At 44.6% G+C, this 24032-nt stretch overlaps 1 protein-coding gene across 1 annotated transcript; it reads right to left on the bottom strand.

Moving 5' to 3' along the window:
- Window positions 1–1466: 1466 nt before the first annotated feature.
- Window positions 1467–23402, bottom strand: LOC144673829 (uncharacterized). The gene is made up of 5 exons (XM_078535481.1): window positions 23324–23402; window positions 23201–23226; window positions 7920–7991; window positions 6515–6603; window positions 1467–2799 (listed from the first exon to the last, which is right to left on the bottom strand). Exons 1-5 carry the CDS (start codon window positions 23367–23369, stop codon window positions 1659–1661), a joined length of 1374 nt encoding a protein of 457 aa, XP_078391607.1. The 5' UTR covers window positions 23370–23402; the 3' UTR covers window positions 1467–1658.
- Window positions 23403–24032: the final 630 nt, after the last annotated feature.

Below are 24032 nucleotides of genomic sequence, written 5' to 3' on the forward strand. Positions count from 1 at the left end.
GTGTGGCACGAATGTTACTTGCCACTTATCAACCCAAGCCTGTATGTTGTCCAGGTCATGAAACTCATGCAAGATTTTGCAATCTTGAGGCCCACCGAAGCATTCCCCTCTGCCATAAAAATCAACACATTTAATCCATTTACAGGGACTGCAGGAAGACTTGGGCAGCAAATTATTTGCACAACCGGGTTTACCTGAGGAACTTTATAGTGTTTGAACTCACATTAAGGTACAGATTAAAACATATGATAGCCATATCCATGCATTAAAACAATGTAACTGTACACAAATAAAGATATTAGATTATTTGGGTTTCAAGATGCTACATATAGTACAATAATTTTCAGTTTTGGCCATTTGTCTCAGATTACTTGAGTCTATACATAATCAAGTTTTCGGGTTGAATGGTATAGAAAACAAAAATGGAAGAAGGAAGTTCTATGTAGTATATCTATTGCAATTTATGCCAATAGTTGTAACTTGTTTGGGCTTTTTAACTCCAATTTAAAGGAAGAATGAAAGAACTTGCATTTGTATAGCACCTTTCACAACCTCAAGATGTCCCAAAATGCTTCACAGCCAGATCATTACTTTTGGAGTTTTTGGCATCATTGTTGTTATGCAGGGAAATGCAGCTGCCAATTTGCACACAGCCAGGTCCCACAAACAACCATAGGAACATAGGAAATAGGAGTAGGAATAGCCCATTTAGCCCCTTGAGCCTGCTCCGCCATTCAACTAGATCATGGCTGATCTTCTACTTCAATGCCAGTTTACCGCACTATCCCCATAACTCTTGACATCTTTAATTTCTAGAAATCTATCAATCTCTGTCTGAGCTTCCACAGCCTTCTGGGGTAGAGAATTCCAAAGATTCACCACCCTCTGAGTGAAGAAATTTCTCCTCACCTCAGTCTTAAATGGCCTACCCCTTATTCTGAAACTGTCTCCTGGTTCTAGAACTCCCGGACCAGGAAAACATCCTTCCTGCATCTACCCTGTTGAGCCCTGTAAGAATTTTGTATGTTTCAATGAGATCATTTCTCATTCTTCTAAACTCTAGGGCATACAGCAATGAGATGGCTGGTCCGATAATTTGTTTTAGTGATGTTAATTGAGGGACATGGGGAGAAATCTCCTGCTCTTCTTCAAACAGTATCAAGGGATCCTTTACATCTATCCAGGAGGACATGCACAGCCTCAGTTTAACATCTTAACTTGTCAGCACCTCTGACAGTGCAGCACTCCCACAGCACTGCATTAAGGTGCCAGCCTGAATGATGTGCTCAAGTCTCTGGAGTGGGGTTTGAACCCATGCTCTTCTTAGTCAGAGGCAAGAGTGCTACCATTGACCAAAGCTTTATGTGTGTACTTATGCTCATAGAGAAACACTCAATCAGTTGCACGATTTATTTAAAAAGAACTTTGAAAGATTTGCACCATACTGTGAAAGTTTCAAGGATTTTAAAGTATTAAAATTCATCTTTATTTCCAGCATCAAAAGTACATAATATAAGTTTTCTTTAAAATGTATACAGTATTGTTCTAAAAATTATGTTAGACCTAGCAAACCATATTTTGCTTCCATGTGCCTCAGATAATGAGCAACTATTTTTGGTAATGTGACTAAAAGGTGGTTCTCAGGATAGAAGGATCAATTAATGAATTTCTTTGCTGAGAAAACAATGTTTTGATCTTCCTTCCATAGACTTCCCTAACACTGCTTGGATATATTTCTGGGTTTTTTTGTACTTGCAGGTGCTGCTAACCGAGGATTGCTGTCCAGATAGGGGCTTCACGGATTTCACTGCAGCGCTGGCATAGTTTGAGGCAGTCCGACTCAATATTATCTGGTTTGAGCTGTACATGGACCTCTTAAAATGTTTATACACGTTGCAGTTCGCGCGAAGTCGCCTCTTGAATTTTACATCATCGTTAGACAACTGAAAACCTGAGGACTCAGTGCACGAGTGGGTGGAACCTATTCTGTACAGATACTTGCATTTGTCAAGCTTGCCAGGGTTCGCTTTCTTAAAGCGAACCTCGACGTGCGGTGGCTGCACGCAAAGGAGGTCGCACTGCCGGGCTTTCCTGCTCCTTTTTGAATTTTTCCTCGAGCTGCAAGCGTTTGCAGCAGTGCTCGGCAACATTCCAGTAATTCTGCCTTTCTCCTTCTGGATCGTCAGGAACTGGATCTTTTCCAACTGCACAATTCGATCTATCAGCTGCTCCAGAGGTCTGTTTGGCCTGGCCGGTAAAGCTTCTTTCCATTTATAGTCCTCCAGCATCGACAGCTCACTGAAGTCTATTCTATTAAATGGCGGCGGGAGGAAGTCAGGATAGGGGTACAGATTCCCTTCTTGTTCATGGGTGCAGTCGGATGACACACTATCGGCGTCGACAGCCTTTGGGGTGAAGTCTAAACATTGCTGGAAACAGCCCGGGGGAGAAGTTTCTGAATGATCAATCTCCAAATAATTTGTCTTATTTTCGGCCGATTTCAAGATCCAAAGGGGAAAAAAGAAGTTTTGATTATTCTGCTTGATGTTAATAGGTGCTGCACTGTAACGAAAACTATCAATAGGCTTACTTTCAACTTTGTGGCAGTCACTTTCCAGCAATAGGTCTCTTTGATCATTGTTAGGAGTAGACAAACTGGAAGAAATGCCTGAAACTTCATCCACCCTTCTAGGCGGATCTAAGGCTGTCAGGCTGTTGGACAAGTGTTTGAGTTTCTCCTGATCAGAAATGATTAAAATTTCGCTCTGATGTTTTCCAGGTCCCTCTTTTGAATACCCTCTGAAAGTGGAATTTTGTATGAACCTCAGTTAGTAAAGGACGAAATATGAAAGGTGCACGTCCCACCAAACTTTGAATTACTCATTCAAAATCTATCCCCAAACCAGAAAGAGACCCTTTCTATATGTCTCTACAAAAAGGCCATTCATTTAAGGGTTTCATTCAAAAATGGTGGGAATCATGAAATTCAATCCAAAATAAAAATCAATAAAAATCCCCAAACCACATGTAATAAAAATAAAATCAGACTTATTCAGTTACTAGTTGCCTTCATGGTAAAAATGCAATCACGGAATAAATCTCTACAACATGGCTAGGTAAAAATCCCCAAATTCCATGTAAAGATACACATTTATTTATTAATGTGTTAAGTATTAATAATATACTGCAAATTATTTCAGGAAAATCGGATGTGATGGTGGGGGCTGAGTAGTAACACTCTCACCCCTAAGTTAGTCGATCATGGATTCAGGTCCACTGTGGGCTTATGCAGCTACAACAGTGCAGCACCCCCTTACCACCACATTGAGGTGACCACCTCCATCATGCTCTTAAGTCTCAGAACAAGGGTCAAACCCACAATCATCTGACACACAGGCTAGAGTGCTACCATCAAGACAAGCTGACATTTACAGCACATCCTGCTTTTTCCCCCTCTTTCCATTTCCATTCCCTTCCTTCCTCCCTTTCTCCTTCCTGCCCTCATGCCCCTCGCTTTGCCTTTTTCCTCCTTTCCCCTCTCCCATCTCTGATTCCTCTTGGTGAGTAGGAGATATTTGCACAGGTTTGGAAATTGCTGGTCCACAGCCCTGGATTTTCTATCCATTCAAATCAATGGGCGATAGGCTTGAAACTTCCATCCCTTCAAGAACTCTCCACTTGGCCTGGATGAGCGCAGCTACAGCACACAGGAAGCTCAAAGCCATCCAGGACAAAGCACTCCACTTAATCAACAGCTCATCCACCACCTTAATCATTCACTCCATCCACCACTTGCACACTGTGGCTACAGTATGTACTAGCTACTGAAGACGATGCAGCAATGTGCCAAGGCATCTTTACTGTACCTTCCAAACCCGCCACCTTCACCATCTCGAAGGACGAGGGTAGTAGGTTCATGGGAACGCCAGAACCTGCAAGGTCCCCTCCAAGTCTCACTATCTCTGACTTGTACATACGTCACTGTTCTTTCATTGTCGTCATGTCAAAATCCAGAAACTGCCTACCCAGGAGCATTGGGGGAATTCCTTCACTACACGATTCAAGCAGGAGACTCACCACCACTTTCCCAAAGGCCACTAGCAATGGGCAATAATTTCTGGCCTTGTGACCAATGCCCATACCACCAGAATGGAGTTTTTAATAATACTGGCCAATCTCCTGATCCTGTCCCTCCCCAGCTTTCACATACCCTGGTATTCACCTACCAATGCTGTCTGAAGCTGGATTTGCCAATTCTGTTAAGTTCACAAGACCCTTCCAATTGCTGCCAGATACAGGGGTGTATCCCCATTATAACGCCAGACTCTACATCCCTGCTAAAGTGCTGCGACAACTCAGGAACTCCCCAGTGAACCATACCATTAGTTTTAGATGATCATTTTGTTTTGTATCCTGCACTTCAGTTTGAAAAGGGCGCGGAGAGCGGGAGAGACTTCAGTCTAAAAAAGATGCGGAGAGTGGCGGGGACTTCAGTTTGAAAAGGGCGCGGAGAGCGGGAGAGACTTCAGTCTAAAAAAGATGCGGAGAGTGGCGGGGACTTCAGTTTGAAAAGGGCGCGGAGAGCAGGAGAGAAAGGAAAGAAGTAACTGTGACATCACAGGAAGCTAGCAAGTTGATTGGCCGGTAAGTGCTCAGTCTAAGGGACAGTGTGTGAGAAACCAGCTTAGGACAGGCGAGTTAAGGTAGATCTATAAATAAAAAGAATTAAAACTTTAAAATAATAAACCAAAATTTGAAAACTTTAAACTTAAGATCAAACAATAAAAATAAATATGCAATAAAAATAAAGTAATTTAAACAAACATCTAAAACACATACCTTGTCGTTAAGAAGAATATAACCTTTAGTTGTCAGTGGTATTAGCATTCAATAAGCACAGTAAATTGTAACACACATAGGAAGAAAGTAATTAAAGTAAATTAACTAACTAACATAAGTTAGAATGGCAGGACAGGTGTTATGTTGCAGCTGTTGGATGTGGGAGCTTTTGGATGCCAAGGCAATCCATGACAAACACGTCTACAGGAAGTGTAATCAGCTTGAGGAATTCTGGATCAGGATTATTGATCTGGAAGCTGAAATGCAGACACTGCGCAACATATGGGAGGGGGAGAAATACCTGGATACTTTGTTCCAGAAGACAGTCACACCTCTTAGAAGAGGGTCATCTGTTTTGGTCAGCAGTGAGGGACAGGAGGATGTGACTGTCAGCGAGGTAGGTAATGGGGCCGAGCAGGCAGTAGGGGAGGAGCCTCAGGCTTTGCAATTGTCAAACAGGTTTGAGGTGCTCACAACCTGTGTGGATGAAAGCGAGGTCTGCAAGGTGGAGGAGCAGGCTGGCCATGGCACTGTGGTACAGGAAGCCATTCAAGCGGGGGGAGCAAAAAGGAATGTAGTGGTAATAGGGGACAGTATAGTGAGGGGGATTGACACTGTTCTCTGCAGCAAAGAGCAAGAGTCCAGACAGCTATGTTGTCTGTCCGGTGCCAGGGTTGCGGACATCTGCTGAGGACTGGAGAGGAACTTGCAGTAGGAGAGGGAGGTTCCAGTTGTTGTAGTCCATGTAGGCACCAACGATATAGGTGGAACTAGGAAAGAGGTTCTTCAAAGTCAGTATGAGGATCTAGGTATCAAATTAAGAAGCAGAACCTCAAAGGTAATAATCTCTGGATTATTACCTGAGTCACGTGCAAATTGGCATAGGACAAATAAGATTAGAGAGATGAATGCACAGCTAATGGAATGATATCCTTTATTACGAGAAGGATTGAACATAAAAGTATGGATGTTATGCTTCAGTTATACAGGGCATTGGTGAGACTACACCTTGAATATTGCGTGCAGTTTTGGTCTCCTTATTTAAGGAAGGATGTAAATACATTGGAGGTGGTTCAAAGGAGGTTTACTAGATTGATACCTGGAATGAGCGAGTTGTCTTATGAGGAAAGGTTGGAAAAACTGGGCTTGTTTCCACTGGAGTTTAGAATAATGAGGGGTGATTTGATTGAAGGCTATAAGATCTTGAACAGCCTTGACAAAGTGGACATGGATAGGACGTTTCCTCTTGTGGGTGAGTCCAGCTCTAGGGGGCGCTGTTTTAAAATTAGGGGTCACCCTTTTAGGACAGAGATGAGGAGAATTTTTTTCTCTCAGAGGGTTGTGCGACTTTGGAATTCTCTGCCTCAGAAGGTGGTGGAGATGGGGTCATTGAATATTTTTAAGGCAGAGGTAGATAGATTCTTGTTAGGCAAGGGAATCAAAGGTTAATGGGGTTAGATGGGAATGTGGAAATTGAAACACAAGATCATCAGCCATGATCTTATTGAATGGTGGAGCAGGCTCAAGGGGCTGAATTATCCACCTCTGTTCCTATTTCTTATGTTCTTATGACTTGCCTGGGGACCCAAAGCACATCTTGTGGGGTACATCCGGTCTCTGACTATCTGGGCCATCATTTCTGGTTGCAAGATCTTATAGAGAAAGCAATATTCACCTGCTCCTGTTGAGAGAGACTTGTTTGGTGTGGTGGTTTGTTGAGTTCTTCTTTGTCACTTCTTCAGAATCTGGTTCTGGGCTGCACAGCTGTAAAAACAAAATTAACATTTTTCTAAAACCACAGGGGCTGACTCTGTGATTATGCCAAAAAATGGTTCACACACTCAGCAACCACAAGCATAGCTACAGAACCTATTCTGGGTTTTTAAAAAATTTGTTCATGGGATGTGGGCTTCGCTGGTAAGGCCACCATTTGTTGCCCATCCCTAATTGCCCTTGATTTGAGTGGCTCGCTAGGCCATTTCAGAGAGCAGTTAAGAGTCAGCCACAGTGCTGTGGATCTGGAGTCACATGGAGGCCAGACCAGGCAAGGATGGCAGATTTCCTTCCCTAAACGGGTATTGAACCAGCTGGGGTTTTACCAAATTCAACAATAACTTTATGGTTACCATTGCTGAGGTTAGCTTTCACTTCCAGATTTTTAAAACTGAATTTAAATTCCAACAGCTGGGGTTTGAACCCATGTCCCCAGAGCACTAGCCTGGGCCTCTGGATTACTAGTCCAGTGACATTACCATTACACCACCACCTGCCTCCTTATTGCTCAGGGTCAGTGAGATTTTAAGTCATTTGTATAAATACCCTGTATGTTTTCCACATAGGGCCCAATGTGTCAACTGTGCTGGGGGTGAAGGTGGTAGGGTGGTGGGGTGGTAGGGTGGTGGGGTGGTGGGGAGGTAGGAGCAAGGAATCCAGAACATTGCAGCTTTCAAAGGTCACACTCTCCGAGTGGCCTCAAAAACATCGCAGACTTTTGGGATCACCAGAACTCAGCATGTGGCACCATCTGCTGTGGGGTCTGCCCAGCTAGTTCTCTGCTGAGGTCATGGAAGCCTCTCCCTGAGTGCTACATCAGGGAATGGACCTCCTTCTTCTTTCCTTGGGTAACTCTTTGCAGGGGTTCAGGATGGGATTTTCCGAGCTCTGGGGTCACTGGCAGCTATCCCAAAATTGCAGGTGCATCGTTCTTGATTTTCCGACCTTCAATGTCAATAGATGACAAATCACTGGTGGTTTTCCAAAACCTAGTGTAATACAAGCTGCCTGCTGCCAGCAAGGCTCCATTGAGGAACTTCCAACTCCAGTATTCACGGTTAAGAACTCAGAAATCTATAGACGGATATTAAATTTGGTTTAGGTCTTTTCAAGTCATAATTTAAACCTCTAATTCGCAATATGTCTTTGTCTATTTACTTAAATATGTATTTCAGAAAGGCGGTTTTATAATGCTAGCATGGTGAGAGCACTTTAATAATCATGATGCTACCATGTGATATACAATCCACTTTGGCACAGTTCGAAGTGACCTAAATGCTGCAAAACAGCAATTATAAGACTCATACCTTCCTAAACTTCCTGTCATGTCTCATCATGCTTAATTCTTCCAACTGCTGGATTAGCATTTTATATGATCCCTATCAAGAATCAAACAAGAACATTTTTACTGACATAATAAAATTAAGTCAGTGAATTGAAATTAGCTTTGGAACAGAAAGCATAAAGTCAAAAGAGTACTGAGTCCACCAGTGTTCTGCTTTGGATATGGAGGACACTACAACATCTGCACGTGGCACTAACACCAAGAATTTCCCACGGGATTCTCCTGCTCCAAGTTGTGAGTTGGGCTTAGGAATTTTAATGGATTTCTGCCAAAGTTGGGGTGGTGGAGCAGGAAATTCTCAGGGCAAGTAACCTTTTCAGATGACGTGTAAGGCAAGTGGTAAAATTTGTAAGGATCAGGCTCAATCAAGTGAATTGGATAAGGAAAGGCTGAAGGACATTAATGTGGATGAGTGTAAGGTTGGGTAAGAAACTTTGGAGATAAATGAGATACAGTGAAAGGTGACTGCCAGCACAAGCAGATAAGGATTCGGTTGTATGTACTGACTTCTCGGGGTAGAGATTCCCCCTGGTGTTGGTGCATTTGAAGGCCTGGCTTCACTAGCAAACAGGCTGCAGATGGGAAATGAGAGTCACGGGGTGTCCAAGCCCAATTTTGGGGTTAGGACAGGAGACAGGGCAACAGTCCTCATCCTTCTCCTCCTGGCCCCTTCAAGAACACAGTACAACTTACCATTGGGTTCCCTTCAGTTGGACTGCCAGCTGATACTGGGCAGTAGATGTGCAGCTCACCAGTACTCTCCAACATGGCAAATGCCATCCTATGTATGTCACAGAACCCAGAACTGCATTTTAAAAGAACCTATTGCCTGCTTCAGGCAGTGGAATGTTGTGGTGGTCGGAACAGGCAGTAAGTCATTTCCCACTGCTTTTGGGGCATTATCACATGGTTTCCACTGACCAAGAGGCCTCAAAATCTCCCCACTCAGATCCGAACTTTTTTCAGGGCAAGATTCAAATGGCATCAGTGATTTTGGACATTAAGTACATGCCAAGACATTTTTTCCCCTCTTTTCAAAATATGCAACTGTTAACATGAAAATGTAATTTAGATATATGTTAACAGTTCAGATACACAGGTCTTGAAACTCCTGGGACCCCAATAAGCTCATGGAATAGTGGCAGCGCAGTACTCCTACCCACTGATATCCAAGGTCACTGACCCTGTCAGAAATACCAGGGTCGGTGTTATGACCATAGACGGTGTTAATTGCTGCGCAGCCCAAATCCCAGAAGGAAACTTGGCTTACGAGCCATACCCTTTTGACGTACTGATCTCAGCAGCAAGGAGTCCAGTAACACTTTTGGGATTTTAAAAATTAAAGGTAAAGGTTTTATTAACAAGAATAAAAGAAAACTTAAGCACACAAGATTACAGATGCACAGTTAAACTTAGTCTTACAAAACATTCCCCCAAAAAGACTGTCTACTTGGTCAGATCACAAGTAAATACTTTCCAGCCAACACTCCCTTTTGGATGTTTAACTATAAAAATCCAGTAATATTACCCAAGGCAAACTGCAGCAGGAATCCAAACTTCAGAATAAAACTGCTTTTTGCAGTCCAAGACTTTTCTGGCTTGACTGGATAGCTGATTCAAACTTACATCTTCTCCCAGCCCAGAGCTACCAGCTCCAGCAGCTCCAGCTCAACAACAGCTTAGCTCCAGCTCCAGCCACCGCAACTCAAACAGCTTCCTTAAGTACTCCACGGTAACTCTAAAATATCTATTTTCCCCTTTCATCTCAGGTTCCATTGTTTTCGCACCGCTTTGAAACTCACATCCTTCCAAATATAAGATCTTTCATGTTTCCATTTTGTTTTTGCTTTCGAGTCAATAAAATATATGCCCCGCTTCTATTTACCTATGGAACTCCTGCAAGATGCAAACATGTTTCTTGTTACCTCTGACTTCCCTTTGATATTCAAACAAACTCTCAACTTATCTAAAAATGCAAATGTTAGATCTAACGTAGTCCCGTGTACCTCAAACCTAACACCTCTATCCTCTTCATGTTTTAAACACCCTAGACAACCTGTCTCCTATTAATCTCTGCCCAGCTTAATTAAACACACACCCAGACACACACGGCCTTCTTCACAGAATAACACAATATTCCTCAAAAATTTGAAAAAATATCCATTTCTCACAGTCAGCCAGTTTGCATAATACTGGCCAGTAGAAAAACATGCTATTTTGTTTCTTGTTCCAGAAGCCTGACAACAGATTCCAGATTCTGCGGTCATAGTTTCTCAGGATTCATGACTTTGCTCACTTTAGCCCTGACTCTATGTCACTCTATGGCTTCTCCTTTATTTCCTCCCTACACTGCCATATGTAGGGATACTCCAGCACAACTTCACCCTGGATTATACTGCCATATAAGCACTGCTTGAGGAGATATCTTATTGGTAAATTTTTTCCTCTTCTACAAGTAGGACATCACAGGGCTCTGTCACTCACTCCAACTTTCCCATGCATCAACACAGGGACAGCTACTTGAGAGATTTCAAAATGAGTTTGAGGAGTTTGTATCATATTAACCACTGAGCACAAATGGAGCTTGCAGTTTATGAACAGGAACCCAAAGAATGGAAAGCCAACTACTCATCTTACTGGATTGCAGACCCTAGGGTTTTGGAGCTCTTATAAAATAAGGTTTTTAGTTGTGTCTACTGGAGTCTGAAGCTCTAAGGTCTACATATTTGTGATGGTCCATGAAATGGATCTTTGGAGTGGTGCAGAAAACCTTTTAGTCACTCAAGAGTAACTCCAGAGACATTTGCAGTGTAGTCTGTCCAGTTGCAAAGGTCCCGTACCCAGCTGAAGTATTGCTCATGAATGGTCAGATTCGTGCTATAAGGTCCTTTAACTTTAATCTACAAAAAGTCATCATGTTTGCCTTCAACATGCTGGGGGTTTAGATTGAGAAAGCTCCACGCACTTCATTGCTGGCCAAACGTCTTCCCTCAGACCCATCACTTCTGCTGACTCGAGTAGGAAAGGATTAGACCAATTCTATGTCTAGACCATCAGTCACCTCCATCAAGATGTGCCTTAAAGCCAGTGGGACCAGGCGGACTTAAAGCCACAGACATAGCAGAGAGAATTACAGAGCCATGAGCAGGGCAAGGAGCTATAGAGTCACCTGAATCCCAACATGACCTACTGAAACTCTCCATCCAGTTAGCACATTTGCTTCTTCCACTGAGAATCACTTAGAGGAAGTCAACAAGAATGAGGAGGTAGAAGTGACAGGTGATGCGCTAATGATAAGGATAAGCACATAAAAAGCACATAAGCACATATGACAGAAAGCAGTAAAAATGTCAATCACCAGCACTTCACACAGACAGCATTTGTTGACCAAAATGAGCACAGGCAGGCTATCCTGTGCCTGTTAGCCCTCCTCTTCCTGAATCCAGTAAGTAATGCACCAAAAATTCTCCTGTTAGCATGCTCCCAGTGCTAATGTCTTAAATTGTCACTACTATATAGACTACGCATGCCATCTTGCTTATCTGTTGGCCAAACCACACCTCTTTACTGCACATTTCTTACCCTAGTCTCACAGCTGAAATATACTGGCAAGATCATTCATTAATCAACATGTGAAGTTTCTTTGAAACCACAGCACCATCCCTTCCTATCATTGGGTGCTGAACTACCGAATTTGATAATTCTCCTCACTGTAGTCCCTGTGCCTGTAGCTAGCGAGGTAACTGGCAATTCTTCAACCTGTCCTGCTAATTCCATATCCATTTTGAAATTAGGTTTGCTAAAAGGTTTTATAACCTAAGAAAACTTTTAGACATTACTATGAAAATTGTTTGTTAAGTCCTCGAGTGTACCGTGTTAATGGGAGCACATCCTGCCCCACCCATGCCAAAGTGCTAAAGCTGATCTCGGCACACAAGTGGAGGATAAAAAAATGCTGTTCGGTTACAATTCCGATTGAATAAAGTTTGTAAAATATTCTAGTGAGGCAGCATTAATAGTGAAGCTCAGCTGAAGCTGACCATGAAAGTTAATTCCCTTCTTAAAAGAACAAGGGAGAAGGCGGGAGAATGGGGTTGAGAAACTTATCAGCCATGATGGAATGGCGGAGCAGACTCGATGGGCCGAATGGCCTAATTTCTGCTCCTGTGTCTTACGGTCTTATTATGGTCTAATTAAATCCAGCAGGGAGCACTCAAAAATCTGCTTTTACTTCCTTCCAGTGTAGCTGAACATACAGGCTCAATAAGGAGCCAGTCACACACCACGTGGCCAATGGGGAATGGGATCGGATGGCAGGTGGACGGCGATCAAAGGCTATCATTTGTACATTCTACCCTTATCAAACAGGACAACATCGGCAGCATAACAGAAGTGTTATTCTGCTTGTAATTCTTCTTTAAATAGACAGATAGTATTAGTAATGTTACAGCTAGCAGCACAGTTTGTGGATTCTCCTTTGAAGTGCTGACCGTTACATTTATGTAAGACACTGATTAGGCCGTGTCAGAGTATTTCATGCAGTTCTGGATAAGCCCATTATAGTAAAGATATGAGACCTGTGGAAAGAGTACAATAAGCATTAACTAGACAGAGTAATACCAAGGATGAAAGGTTATAATTATAATAAGTGGCTTGAGAGAATAGGGCCTTTTTCACAAGAGGGAAAAGCAAGGTGCACCTAATTAAGGTCTTCAAAATTATGAAAGATTTTGAGAGGGGTAAATCAATAATTATGGGGCACATATCCAAGGTTCTCACTAAGGGAATAAAGAATGACATTGGAAGATTTTTTTTTTGTATAGAGAGTGATTACATGTGGAATATTTTACCATAAGTGGCCATCAAGACAGAGGCTACATGATTTAAAAGGGAAATTGGATGTTAAGGAAGAATATTAGGTGATAAGGAGAAAGGACAAGGGATTGGGATGTGGATAGTTCAAGTTGAAGAGCCAGCATAATGGTCCTAACGGCCCCCTCCTCCAATTTAATTTTAATGATTCTAGCAAACCTGAGCAGTCAGCTAATTAATGGTTGACTCTGTAAGGTCCTGTTGTAGTGGAAATGCATAATATAACTTTACTATAAAATAAGCTTCATATCCTGCGTTTGGGGCTAGCTTGTTAAAATTTTAACCAAAATTTACGCAATAAGTGCAGAATAGCAGGCATGCATTATTCATCGATAAGAGGCTGAGGAAACTTGCCTTTTACAAGGCAAATCAGGAAATTTGCAATTTTCATTCAACTGTTTCATTTAAAAACTATTGTAATTCACAAATGAAGTAACCTTGGGACATTAGCATTTATTAAGTGACTCATTAACTGCTTAAGAAATGTTACATCATTCTCATTGATTAAGTTGGACTGTACAAAATGTATATTTAAAAGCCAAGTTTCATTGTGTTAACGTATAGAAAATAATTATCCGTCAATGTTATTATGATTTGTGTACAGCGTGCCACTTTCTTAAAGTAACCCTTATATCAACAAAGAAGATATAGCTCCTAGTTTGTAATATTGTTCCAAATATATGAGATGATTTGTTTGAACAGATTTACATTAAGAAGGTATCACAAAATACAACGCATGATACCATCTTCCATAAATAATAGCTCATAAATTTCAAACATATTAATCTGGAAGAATATGCAAGAAGACTTTTAGGCACTTTCTGTTTGTTATTTTTAACTTCATTTTTGCAGAGGGTACAATCGTGCAGTGCAAGGTGAGGCATGAGTTGGCATTTGTAGGTCCTCCACATGCCAACTCAGTGTGCTCAGCTATGGGAGGTTTGGAATCATGAAACAACAGTTTGATGCTTTTGCACAGGAAGGAGGAGAAAATTGTAAACAGCCATTCCTAAGGTTAATCCTGTATTTTCCTAGGAACTGTTTCCACAGCCTCTCAACCACTGCCCTCAATGTGTTTTCTCCAGATATGAAGGGGTTAAATTGGGCTGCATAGTGCCCATTTTTTAGATGTTATGCAGCCACTTAAGGTCCAAAAATAGCATCCAAGATGGGTGCACACAGTCCCTTGGTAAAGGACTTAGCAAGTACAAGCCTGCTAAACACCAGTAACATGTAGAGCAGCGAGATGATGACATGGATCAATATGCAACACTGAATTAAGATCCCCATTGCCATTTTAAAAGGCCACAATCAGCCAGATGCCATGGCTGACTTCGTCCAGCAAAGCATGGCATTAAAAATCATGAAGGAACCCTACTATTGGTTCTTAAATGGATCATACAGATTCATTGGTAAAGCTGAGAGGTAATTTTGAAGCTGCTTGAATAATAGGTTTCTTTCAATAAGTTCTGGGGCTGTTGGATGTTTCAGTAATATATGGAGAGATTTAACTCCTCCTGCAACTTTATGGCTGTTTTCAATGCACAAATTACTTGCCTCTGCACTTGGGTGGCCTGGTATGCCTACCAAGCAGAATAGAACATGACTGAGAACATGAAGGAGGACATTACAGAGCAGGTCAAGCTGCCAGAAGAGGGAGGAGGAGGACAGCATTCTGCAGGAGGCCATATTCATAGAAGATCTTCTGCAAGCACTTCTCCTAACCTGAATTTCAGTGAAGAGCAGTGCAAGAGGCACCTTCACTTCACCAAGGAGCTGGCCACTAAACTATATCTGCTGCTGCAGCCACAACTGCAGCCTCAAAGCAGCAAACTGCAGTATAAAGGTAACCGTTGCTCTAAACTTTCATATGATGGGTTCAGTTCAGCCTGCAAGATGTTGGCAGCATCTCCCAGTTTGCAGTTCACTGTTGTATCAGAGAGAGTACTATAGCTCTCAATACCAAGGGAAGTACATATATCTCATTCGCAATTGCAAGGGAGAAACAGGAGGAGAAAGCACAAGGTTTCACTCGCATTGCAGGCTTCCTCGTGGTTCAGTGGACCATTGATTGGATACATCATGTTTCATGTTCCTCATGAGAACTCTGTAATCTTCGTAAATATAATGAGACTTCACACCTTCAATGTCAAGCTGATTTGCAACCACAGGGAGTGCATTAAGCAGGTCTGTGCCTGCTATACAGGAAGAAACCATGACTCCTTCATTCTGTGGCAGTCTTCTATGATCCCTGTATTCCAGGCAGCCCTCCAAGCTTACGGCTGGCTACTGGGTGAGAAGGTTTATCCTTACCTAACATGGCTCATGACTCCGGTCAGTTAAGCGAGAGAGATACCAGCAAATGTTTACAGAAGAGGCTAACCTGATGGTTATTGAGAGAGGCTCATGACTTTAGTCAGGACCCCATAGATGTGTGCACAGCAGGAGTACAGTGAGTGCCAGCCAACCACAAGGAACAACATAAACAATCAGTGTCTTCAAACAACTTTTCCAGTACCTGGACCATTGAAAACAAACCCTGCAGTACACAGTTGAGCAGAAATCCAGTTTTGAACTCATCTGCTACACAGTCTTGCCACCATGAAAGACTAGCACCTGCCTGATGACAAACCAAGGAGGAGGAGGAAGAAGAAGAGCATAAGCAGCAGCCTAGACAGTCTTAAATCAGCTTATTGAGGAGTGCTTCCACTAACCTCAACTGCACCTCCCCATCCACCAGCAGTCCGACATACCTCAGCAATCCTCCCTCAATAATCTCTTCTGTCAACTTATTGGTATCTCCCTCACTTAACTGAGGACATAAAACCCAACACCAGATTCAAATTCAAATCAAAATTTACCAAATGAACCATTGAGTAATGCCTACAAAACGAAACCAATTATACTCATGCATTCCCTAGGTGCCTACCTTTCATATTCCTTTTCTTATCCTGCTGCTCCTACAACTGCTTCCCCTTTGGCTGGATCTGGGAGGGGGAAGGCTGCTGAGCTTCTGTTGAGGGGGCAGCAGGCGGCCTTGGAGGGTAAGCTTGAGACAGCTCTGAGCCTTGAGGGTCCGGACTACACCATCTCGGCCTGGGACGCAGCAGTCTGGGCTGGCTGGCTGACAGGCAACTGGAAGATGCTCGATCATGGCGGGTTCCACAGCTGTGCTCAGAGTGACCACCCATCCCACATTGGGCTCCAAATCCTACACAATGTCACATGGAGGTGTACTCCTCCACACTCTTGGCATTGTGTGCAAGCTTTCCAGCAGGTTTCCCAGGACACCAAGTATGTTGTGGTGCATGTCCTCCAGCTATCTTCTGTTGCCTGGCCCGCTGAGGTGATCATCTGAGTCCTCTGCAGCTGAACTAGTGCGTGACCTCACCTGCTAGTGAGCTGACACTTCTGGCGTCCTTCCCTCACCCCTTCACCCCCACCCTGGCTCCTGCGTACTTGTGCTCAGTCACTCAGATCCATCCTCTATTCTAAGCTCTAAAGTCCGCACAGTATTGGTATCTGAGCTTGTGGCTGTGAGTACAAGATTCGGTGTTGGCGCGTCTTCATCATCACACTCCTCTTCTTCCTCCACTTAATGAAATGTTTTTATTGTTTGGGGGCCTGAAATTAAGAACAAACAAGGGTTAGGTTGTGGTGAGTGGAGGTGAATGAGGAAGAATTGCGTGCTGACGCCATCCGCAGTTTCTCATTAAGAGTGTGTAGAGTGAGGGAAAAATGAGAAGAGAGAGGATTAGGTATGAGGAAACCCTAATCATCAATCTCTTCAGTGTGGCCTGTGGCCATGATGGCCAGGACTATATGTGAAAGCATGTTGTTCCTTTACTAGTTGCAGACTGCCCCCTCCTGTTATGCACCACTCTCTTGCAATAAAGAGGGAAGTGTGTTAGTGATGGTCCTGTCACATGTCTGGGTGACATGGTTGTCAGGATTGAATAGCTGCCAGTGTATACAGGTGTATGAGCCATGAGTTCTAGGTGTGAATTTTGCGAGAGTGTTGAGTCTGTGAGGGTGATGTTAAGCATATGTATTGAAGTGATGAGTACTGACTGTAGAGATTTGTAGGTAGCTGGGGATGGGCCAGTGTAAACAACAGCAGTTGATGAGACAAGCAGTGCAACTGTTATGAGATGCCGTTTGAAGTTTGATATCACCTTAACAACGCTCATCAGATCATTGAACATCTAATGCTGTTGCATCATGGTATGAGGAGCCATAGTCTTGGCATTCACCTCATCTTCACGGCCCACGTAAGCTTCGGACCTCCCTGCTGCCCTGTGGATACAGAATGAAAGTCCACATTTTCACCTCCTGCACCAAGGCCTCCCAGTGCAGCCTTGGTGCATGCTCTCCGCCACTTTCTGCCATTCTTCATGACATCAGTAAAGACTGCCTTCAGTGCCAATTGCAACCACAATGCGCCTCCATTTTAAGAAGGATGTCGAGAGGGGCTGACTGCCTTTAAATAGCATTGGGCCCTTCCTCATGTATCCAGCCAATCAACAGTGGGTGGTACTGGCTGCAGGCCGTAATCATTTAAATCATAACATAGAACGGGACTTAACATGTTGCCTGTACCACTATAAATGGGGGATGGTTAATCATGCAGCACAACCCTGGTTTCACATCTTATCCCACTGAATTCCCCTGCCAGCGATGAAGTGAGACTAATGTTTAATAAAAAGTGGGCCAACTTTTCCAACCAATCTCATGATGGTTCAAAGTGAAATGGCAGTATCCTAAATGGGTTGGGGTGGAAATTTGGAGCAGGACCTGATTAGTTAAGAGTATAGAAACTTACAGCACAGAAGGAGGCCATTCGGTCCTTCATACCTATGCTGGTTCTTTGAAAGAGAAGTTGTGCTTAGCACCACACACTCTCCATAACCCTGCAAAAGTACCTGTCCAGCTCCCTTTTAAATTCATTTCGGAATCAGCTTCTGCCACCTTTTCAGGTGGCTGGTTCACCGTTCCTATTTCCACCACAGAAATTTCATCCCATTATGGGATGTGTGCATGCAAACACTTGATTATATTTAATGAGTTTATGCCCTTAGCAACACAGGGAGGCAGGGAGACCCTTGTGTCCCTGTCATCCAGCACTGCTAAAAGGCATTGGAGGCATTTCAAAATTAAATGACAGAGCAGTCAATTGCAGAGGGGCTGTTGTAAACTGGGCAAGTTTTTACTTTAAGTCTCCTCAGCCCGATGCCTGAGACAGGAATTCCAGATGCACTGTCGATGATGCGGATTTTCACTTAATCTCTGCAGAAATCCACCCAGATCGTGTGAATCTGTATTACTTACCCAATATCTTTATCCTTTTATTCATTATTCACTCTTGTGATGTGGCCATTGCTGGCAAAGCAGTTGGCCTGAGAAGCAGGTGATGGGTTTTGGCCTTGGCAATCTGTGTGGTGAGGGTGTCTCCACAATGCTGCTAGGTGGAGAGCTCCTACGTCACAGCTGAGTGGCTTGCTCAGTTTTATTCTTATTATCCTTTGTAGCGGTATTGATACAACTGAGGGATTTGCTAGTCTAGTTCAATAAAATGAAAGGCCTAAGAAATATTCAAATAATGGAAGGCACATAAGAAAAATGAACTACCACACAGCTCAGCTAGTTAAGATAGTGACTGAGTACAAAATGACCAGGTTTAGTCCCTGTTCTGTGCTGAGTGACTTTTTTATTCTTTCATGGGATGTGGGCGTCACTGGCTAGGCCAGCATTTGTTGCCCATCCCTAACTGCCCTTGAGAAGGTGGTGGTGAGCTGCCTTTTTGAACCCCTGCAGTCCATGTGGTGTAGGTAGACCCACAGTGTTGTTAGCGGGGGGAGTACCAGGATTTTGACTCAGCGATAGCAAAGGAACGGTGATACAGTGAATCTTGTAGAAGGTACACACTGCTGTCACTGTGCGTCGGTGGTGGAACGAGTGAATGTTTAAGGTTGTGGATGGGATGTCAATCAAGCGGGCTGCTTTGTCCTGAATGGTGTCGAACTTCTTGAGTTTTGGAACTGCAAAGATCCAGGCAAGTGGAGAGTACTCCATCACATTCCTGACTTGTACCTTGTAGATGGTGGACAGGCTTTGGGGAGTCAAGGGCTAAATTACTCACCACAGAATTCCCAGCCTCTTACAGTCGCAGCGGGCGGAATTTTCCTTGGCTGCTGGCATCGTGCGTGTTTGTTGGCGTGAGTGGACAATATAGTGAGAAGGCCAAAAATTGGTTTCATGATGTCGTGAAACCAGTTTGTGATCGTCCGCTCAGCCCACTCCCGCTATCAGAAGTTGGGAACCCTCAGTGTAATACATCTTCAGATCACTATAAGGCCAGGCCGCTGGAATCATCCCATCTTCACTGGATCGTCCACCCATGTCGGCGCGATTGCACGCTGATGTGTTTCACAACAACATGTATAAGGCGTGCACTTGGCAGGCTGCACTTTGAGGGGAACTTGGAGGTGAGTGCACTGACATTGCGCAGCACTCATGAGGGTCGCCTGTTAGACTTCAAGGTTGAGGTGACTTGGAGGAGGGGCAAGGGCTGCCCTGCGGTTGAAGGTAGTGCACAAGCACAAGTGGGGTAGGGGAGAGGGAAGCGGCCACGCATTAGGGAAACCTTGTGTAAAGTGACCACTCCTCTGCAGCTGAGACAGTTCAGATGCAGCCACAGTGATATGTGTGGAGTCGGGACTCTAGCTTATCTGCCCACTCAGGCAATGCAGCGGTATGATAGTGCCACCAAGTGCTCCAGAGGTTTTTACCACTTGGGCACAGGCTGCAAACTAATGAGTGTTTCAGTGGACTGCAGAACAGTTGGACGACTGGGCAAGTTGTACAATCTCACTGCTAAAGTTGACCATGGAGTCGTCACTGGTGGAGGCGCTCACAGCCCTTTACAAAGTCACCATTGCAGTTTGGACCAGTCTCCCCCATGGTTCAAGCTAACAGCACAGCCTTGCAGTGTGGGTTAGGGGAATGCCTGTGCCTGAGCTGAGAGCACAGCCTGCAGTCCAATGGGAAAAGCTGCTGCCAATCGGTCAGGTGGAGTGGGGCGGAGGTGGGTGGGGTTTCGTGCAGCCATGCAGCGCATTAAACTCTGGCCATCCAAGTGGTGGCCAGAACTCTGCAGGATGCGTTAAATTTTGCCAGCCTTAACCAAGAGAGGTTCTCAGAACAGCCACGCTAACCCATGAGTCTCTCTCTTTCATCCTGCAGGAGGAGTAGATCAGGATCATGGAGCCTGGTGAACTAGTTGTATGCCTTGTGATGTACAGAGAGCAGAGACGATGGAGAAGAGAGCGATTGAGGCACCTGGCTGCTCAGAGGGAGGAGCAGCACCCTCAGGAAGGAGGGGCAGCAGGGGCTCCTGCACACGCTGCTGAAGAGCCACAGCGAGCTATTGCTGGACAGCGCCTAGTGACACCCAGCATCTATAGACGTTGCCTTTCACTCCTGCAGAAGACCGAGAACCAGTGTCACTGAAGACTACGCATGTCCAGGGAACTGGTTGGTCACATCTGCCAGCTGCAGCAGGATTTGGTGCCACGTGGACATGGAGGGCATCCACTGCCAGAGGCCGTGAAAGTGACTATGGGGCTCAATTTTTACCCCTCTCGCATACTCACTGTTGGAGGCCAACTGCGGCATCAGCGATGAAGTTGAGCCCGTGCAGCAGTGCAGGATTGATGTCCTGGACCAAGGTCTCCATGGTGGCCGCCATCCTACCAGTGTTGACCTCGGTGCCTTGGCAGCCGGCGCCATCACCTCAGCCTGAAGGCGGACAGACTCCTCCATTGTGCCTTGCAATCTGAGGATATCCTTTCCTGATGTTCCCGAGCTTGCCTTTGCAGCTCCAGCAACTGTGACATGACTGAATCCAGAGGCTCCTCATCTGCCTTGGATTCAGCAGATTTCTGGCCTCCAGCAGTCCTCCGAGTGCCAGGGACCTGGGAAGTCACTGCTGCCGTCTGCTGTGGATCAGAAAGTGCGATGTGCACACCAGACTGTGGTCCCAGGGCTACTCTAAAGCTAGGTCCCATCAAGGTGTGTCTCTCCATGTTGGCGGAGGGTGTGGGTGAGCGCTGTGACGGTACTTCAAGGAGGGTGCCTTCAGATTCTTCTTCAGAGGTTTCTTCGAGGCTTCATTGGAGGCCCAGGGTCATGGACTCTGTTGGCTGTTTCCCAGATGTGCCTATGAAAGCAAGGAGAGATAATTAGTGCATGGCAGTGGCCTGTGAAATAGGACACATCACTCACAGCATGGTTGTCTGATGGATGTTGCACTGCTAGATCCTCACTTGGCAAAGGAGCGCCGACCTCACTGTCAGCACAGGAATGATCCAGATCCTCGCCGGCCAGCTGGATGGCTCTATTTTCAAATCCATGTGAACCTTGAGTTCAGGCATTCCTCCACCAGTCTGTGACCTCTCCCTCTTGTTGTGTGCCAGCTTGTCCTGAATGAATAGAGGTGGAGTGTAAGCTGGATGCCTGCCAGGCCAGATGATAAGTATGCCTGGCATGTGTGGGTGGTGAGTGGTCCCATGGATGGGATGAGGACATTGAAGGTGTGTGTGAGGTGGTGTACCTTGAACCAGCCGTGAGTGAGGGCCCTGTGGACGTGTGTGTTTGTGTGTGTGAGAGTTGAGAGTGATGAGAAGAGTGAATTAGCTTGGTGGAACGGAGGAGATCATTCATCCTCTTGCGGCACTGGGTGGCTGTTCTCTTTTGCAGGGCATTGGCTCTGACCACCGCTGCCACCGCCTCCCAAGCTGGACTGTTGATGTTGCTGCCCATCCTGCAGCCAGAGCAGGGGTAGAGGACATCATGGTGGGCCTCCACTGCATCTAAAAGGCACTCAAGGGTCGCCTCATTGAACCTGGGGGCTGCATCTTTTTGCCGTGTCTTCCATGCAGCAGTTGTGAACTGGAAGCACTGAGAGGTGTGTGTGTGGCAGTACTTTAAATGTGGCGCCCGTGTGATGAAGCGGCGAGGTGAATGCATGGCCGGTGAATGAGAGCCCACCCACCATGTAAACGGCGTATTTCACAGGAATGCATAATTAATGTGGTGGGATTGGGACGATATGGCGTGAGAAGCCGCCATTCGCGGCCGACGGGTAAAAATGTCCTTTGTCCTGCCCGCTACTGCACTTAGTGCAAATCTGGGATGATTCCACCCGGTATTTATATAGCTGGTCCAGTTAGGTTTCTGGTCAATGGTGACCCCCAGGATGTTGATCGTGGGGAATTCAGTGATGATAATGCCATTGAATGTCAAGGGGAGATGGTTAGATTCTCTCTTGTTGGGGATGGTCATTGCCTGGCCTTTGTGTGGCACGAATGTTACTTGTCACTTGTCAGCCCAAGCCCAAATGCTGTCCAGCTGTTGCTGCAAGCGGGCATGGAATGCTTCAGTATCTGAGGAGTCACGAACAGTGCTGAACATTGTGCAATCATCAGCGAACAGCCCCACTTCTGACCTTAGGATGGAGGGAAGGTCATTAATGAAGCAGCTGAAGAGGGTTAGGCCTAGGACACTACTTTAATTCTTATCAGTGCCCCATGCTGAGGAAGAGAAAATTAGACAGCGTTTCAGCACAATTGCAATTCAGTGACCCCGATGCACTTGTTAGAGATTAGGTGAGAAAAGAATCTGGCAGAACTGTGATGCTTTCATGTTCAAAACAGGCTGCCAGTGCTCATTAGCTGCACTCTCACATGAACAATAGCTACTTGGGCAAGGTCGTGGCGAATACCTGTGTAACTACATCACAGCGAGGAATCAACACCTTCAGGAGAAAATGGGCAGAAATAATCTGAGAATGTGGGCAGATTTTTCTCTTCTTTTGCTTGGAATAAAGGATTGCCTGGGCAAGGTTCACAGAGGGAAACTGAATGGGGAGGATCACAGTCCTATCGCAATTAATAATGAAGTGTCAGGTGGTTTCCCTTAATTGCTAAACAAAAACAGAATTACCTGGAAAAACTCAGCAGGTCTGGCAGCATCGGCGGAGAAGAAAAGAGCCGACGTTTCGAGTCCACACGACCCTTCAGCAGTTTTTTTTTCCCTTAATTGCTGTTTGATTCCGCACCCACCCACCCCGGCTCCCATCCTGCCCCCCCAACCTGATATTCCTCTAGTGCTGCACCCAGGAAATCCTTTACATCCAATAAGTGTAAAATCTGCTCCCATAAATATCAACCTCTTAAAACAATTCTCTCAGAAATGAGACAGGTGGAAAGGAACCCTAAAAACGAGCACGATTCATTACTGCAGCAAAATCCTCGTTCGCAACTCATTTAATGGTACTTATTGGACTTTGTGTAAATCAAAGAAACAAATTACCTTGTTTCTGCCCTGTGTTGACGCTTCTGTGGGAATAAAATTACATTTATTGCATGATGTGTCACGCTGTAAGATTTAAAAACTGAACATTGTAGCATATCCTAGCAAAACTGAGACACTCACCATTTTTCGTCAAATCAGCTTCTGACTTGTTACCATTCCTGTACATGGGAGATAGGTCCAATTCTAAACTGCAGTCAGGTGTCACCTGGATTAACACAAAGGCTTCTAATTAATTTTATGCGGAGCAATAACGCTGATATACTTTGTACAACATAGCAATCAGATCCTCAGATATGTTGATGCTCACAAGCTCTCTTTGCCTGGTACTGGTTATGGATGGATATGAGATACATATCTCTGTTGACAGAATTGAGGCTGAGCTCTTGCAGGGGATCTAACAGCATCTGCCATTAGTTCGACCTTCACCTGCACCTTTCAGCTCAAAAGGTTTTGCCCATTAAATCGCTGGAAGCGTGAGCTGATAACAGCACCGTGAAATAAACAGCGCCAGGATTGAGAAGGAGAATCAAAAGGGCTGAATTCAATGTTAAATCAGGTACAAGAAAGAGAAATAAATAGAGAGAAAGAAGGATTGGATTCAGGGAGAGAAAAGAAGTGTAAAGGAAAAGTATCATTTTTTAAAAATTACATTTGACAGTTTTAAAATCTCTAACAACAATTAGTACTTGAAGCAAGGAGATTCCACGCTTGACATAATTAATTTTCCATGCCAGGGACGTTGACTGGCAGTAATTAACAATTATGCCGTTAAAAGAATAGTTACACTTGAAATGATAACATGTAACTTTCTGTGGCAGGTTTAGTTCAT

This window comes from Cetorhinus maximus, chromosome 3 (assembly GCF_964194155.1).
Source record: "Cetorhinus maximus chromosome 3, sCetMax3.hap1.1, whole genome shotgun sequence".
Classification (NCBI taxonomy): domain Eukaryota; kingdom Metazoa; phylum Chordata; class Chondrichthyes; order Lamniformes; family Cetorhinidae; genus Cetorhinus; species Cetorhinus maximus.

Bases quoted from the DNA above. Each gene is read 5' to 3' on its own strand.
- LOC144673829 (XM_078535481.1), bottom strand. From the start codon at position 23,369: ATGTACAGGAATGGTAACAAGTCAGAAGCTGATTTGACGAAAAATG. The intron at 7,992-23,200 runs GTAATTTGTTTC...GATTCTTGATAG, and splicing joins CAACACAGGGCAGAAACAAG to GGATCATATAAAATGCTAAT. The intron at 2,800-6,514 runs GTGAATATTGCT...TTCCACTTTCAG, and splicing joins GTCTCTCTCAACAGGAGCAG to AGGGTATTCAAAAGAGGGAC.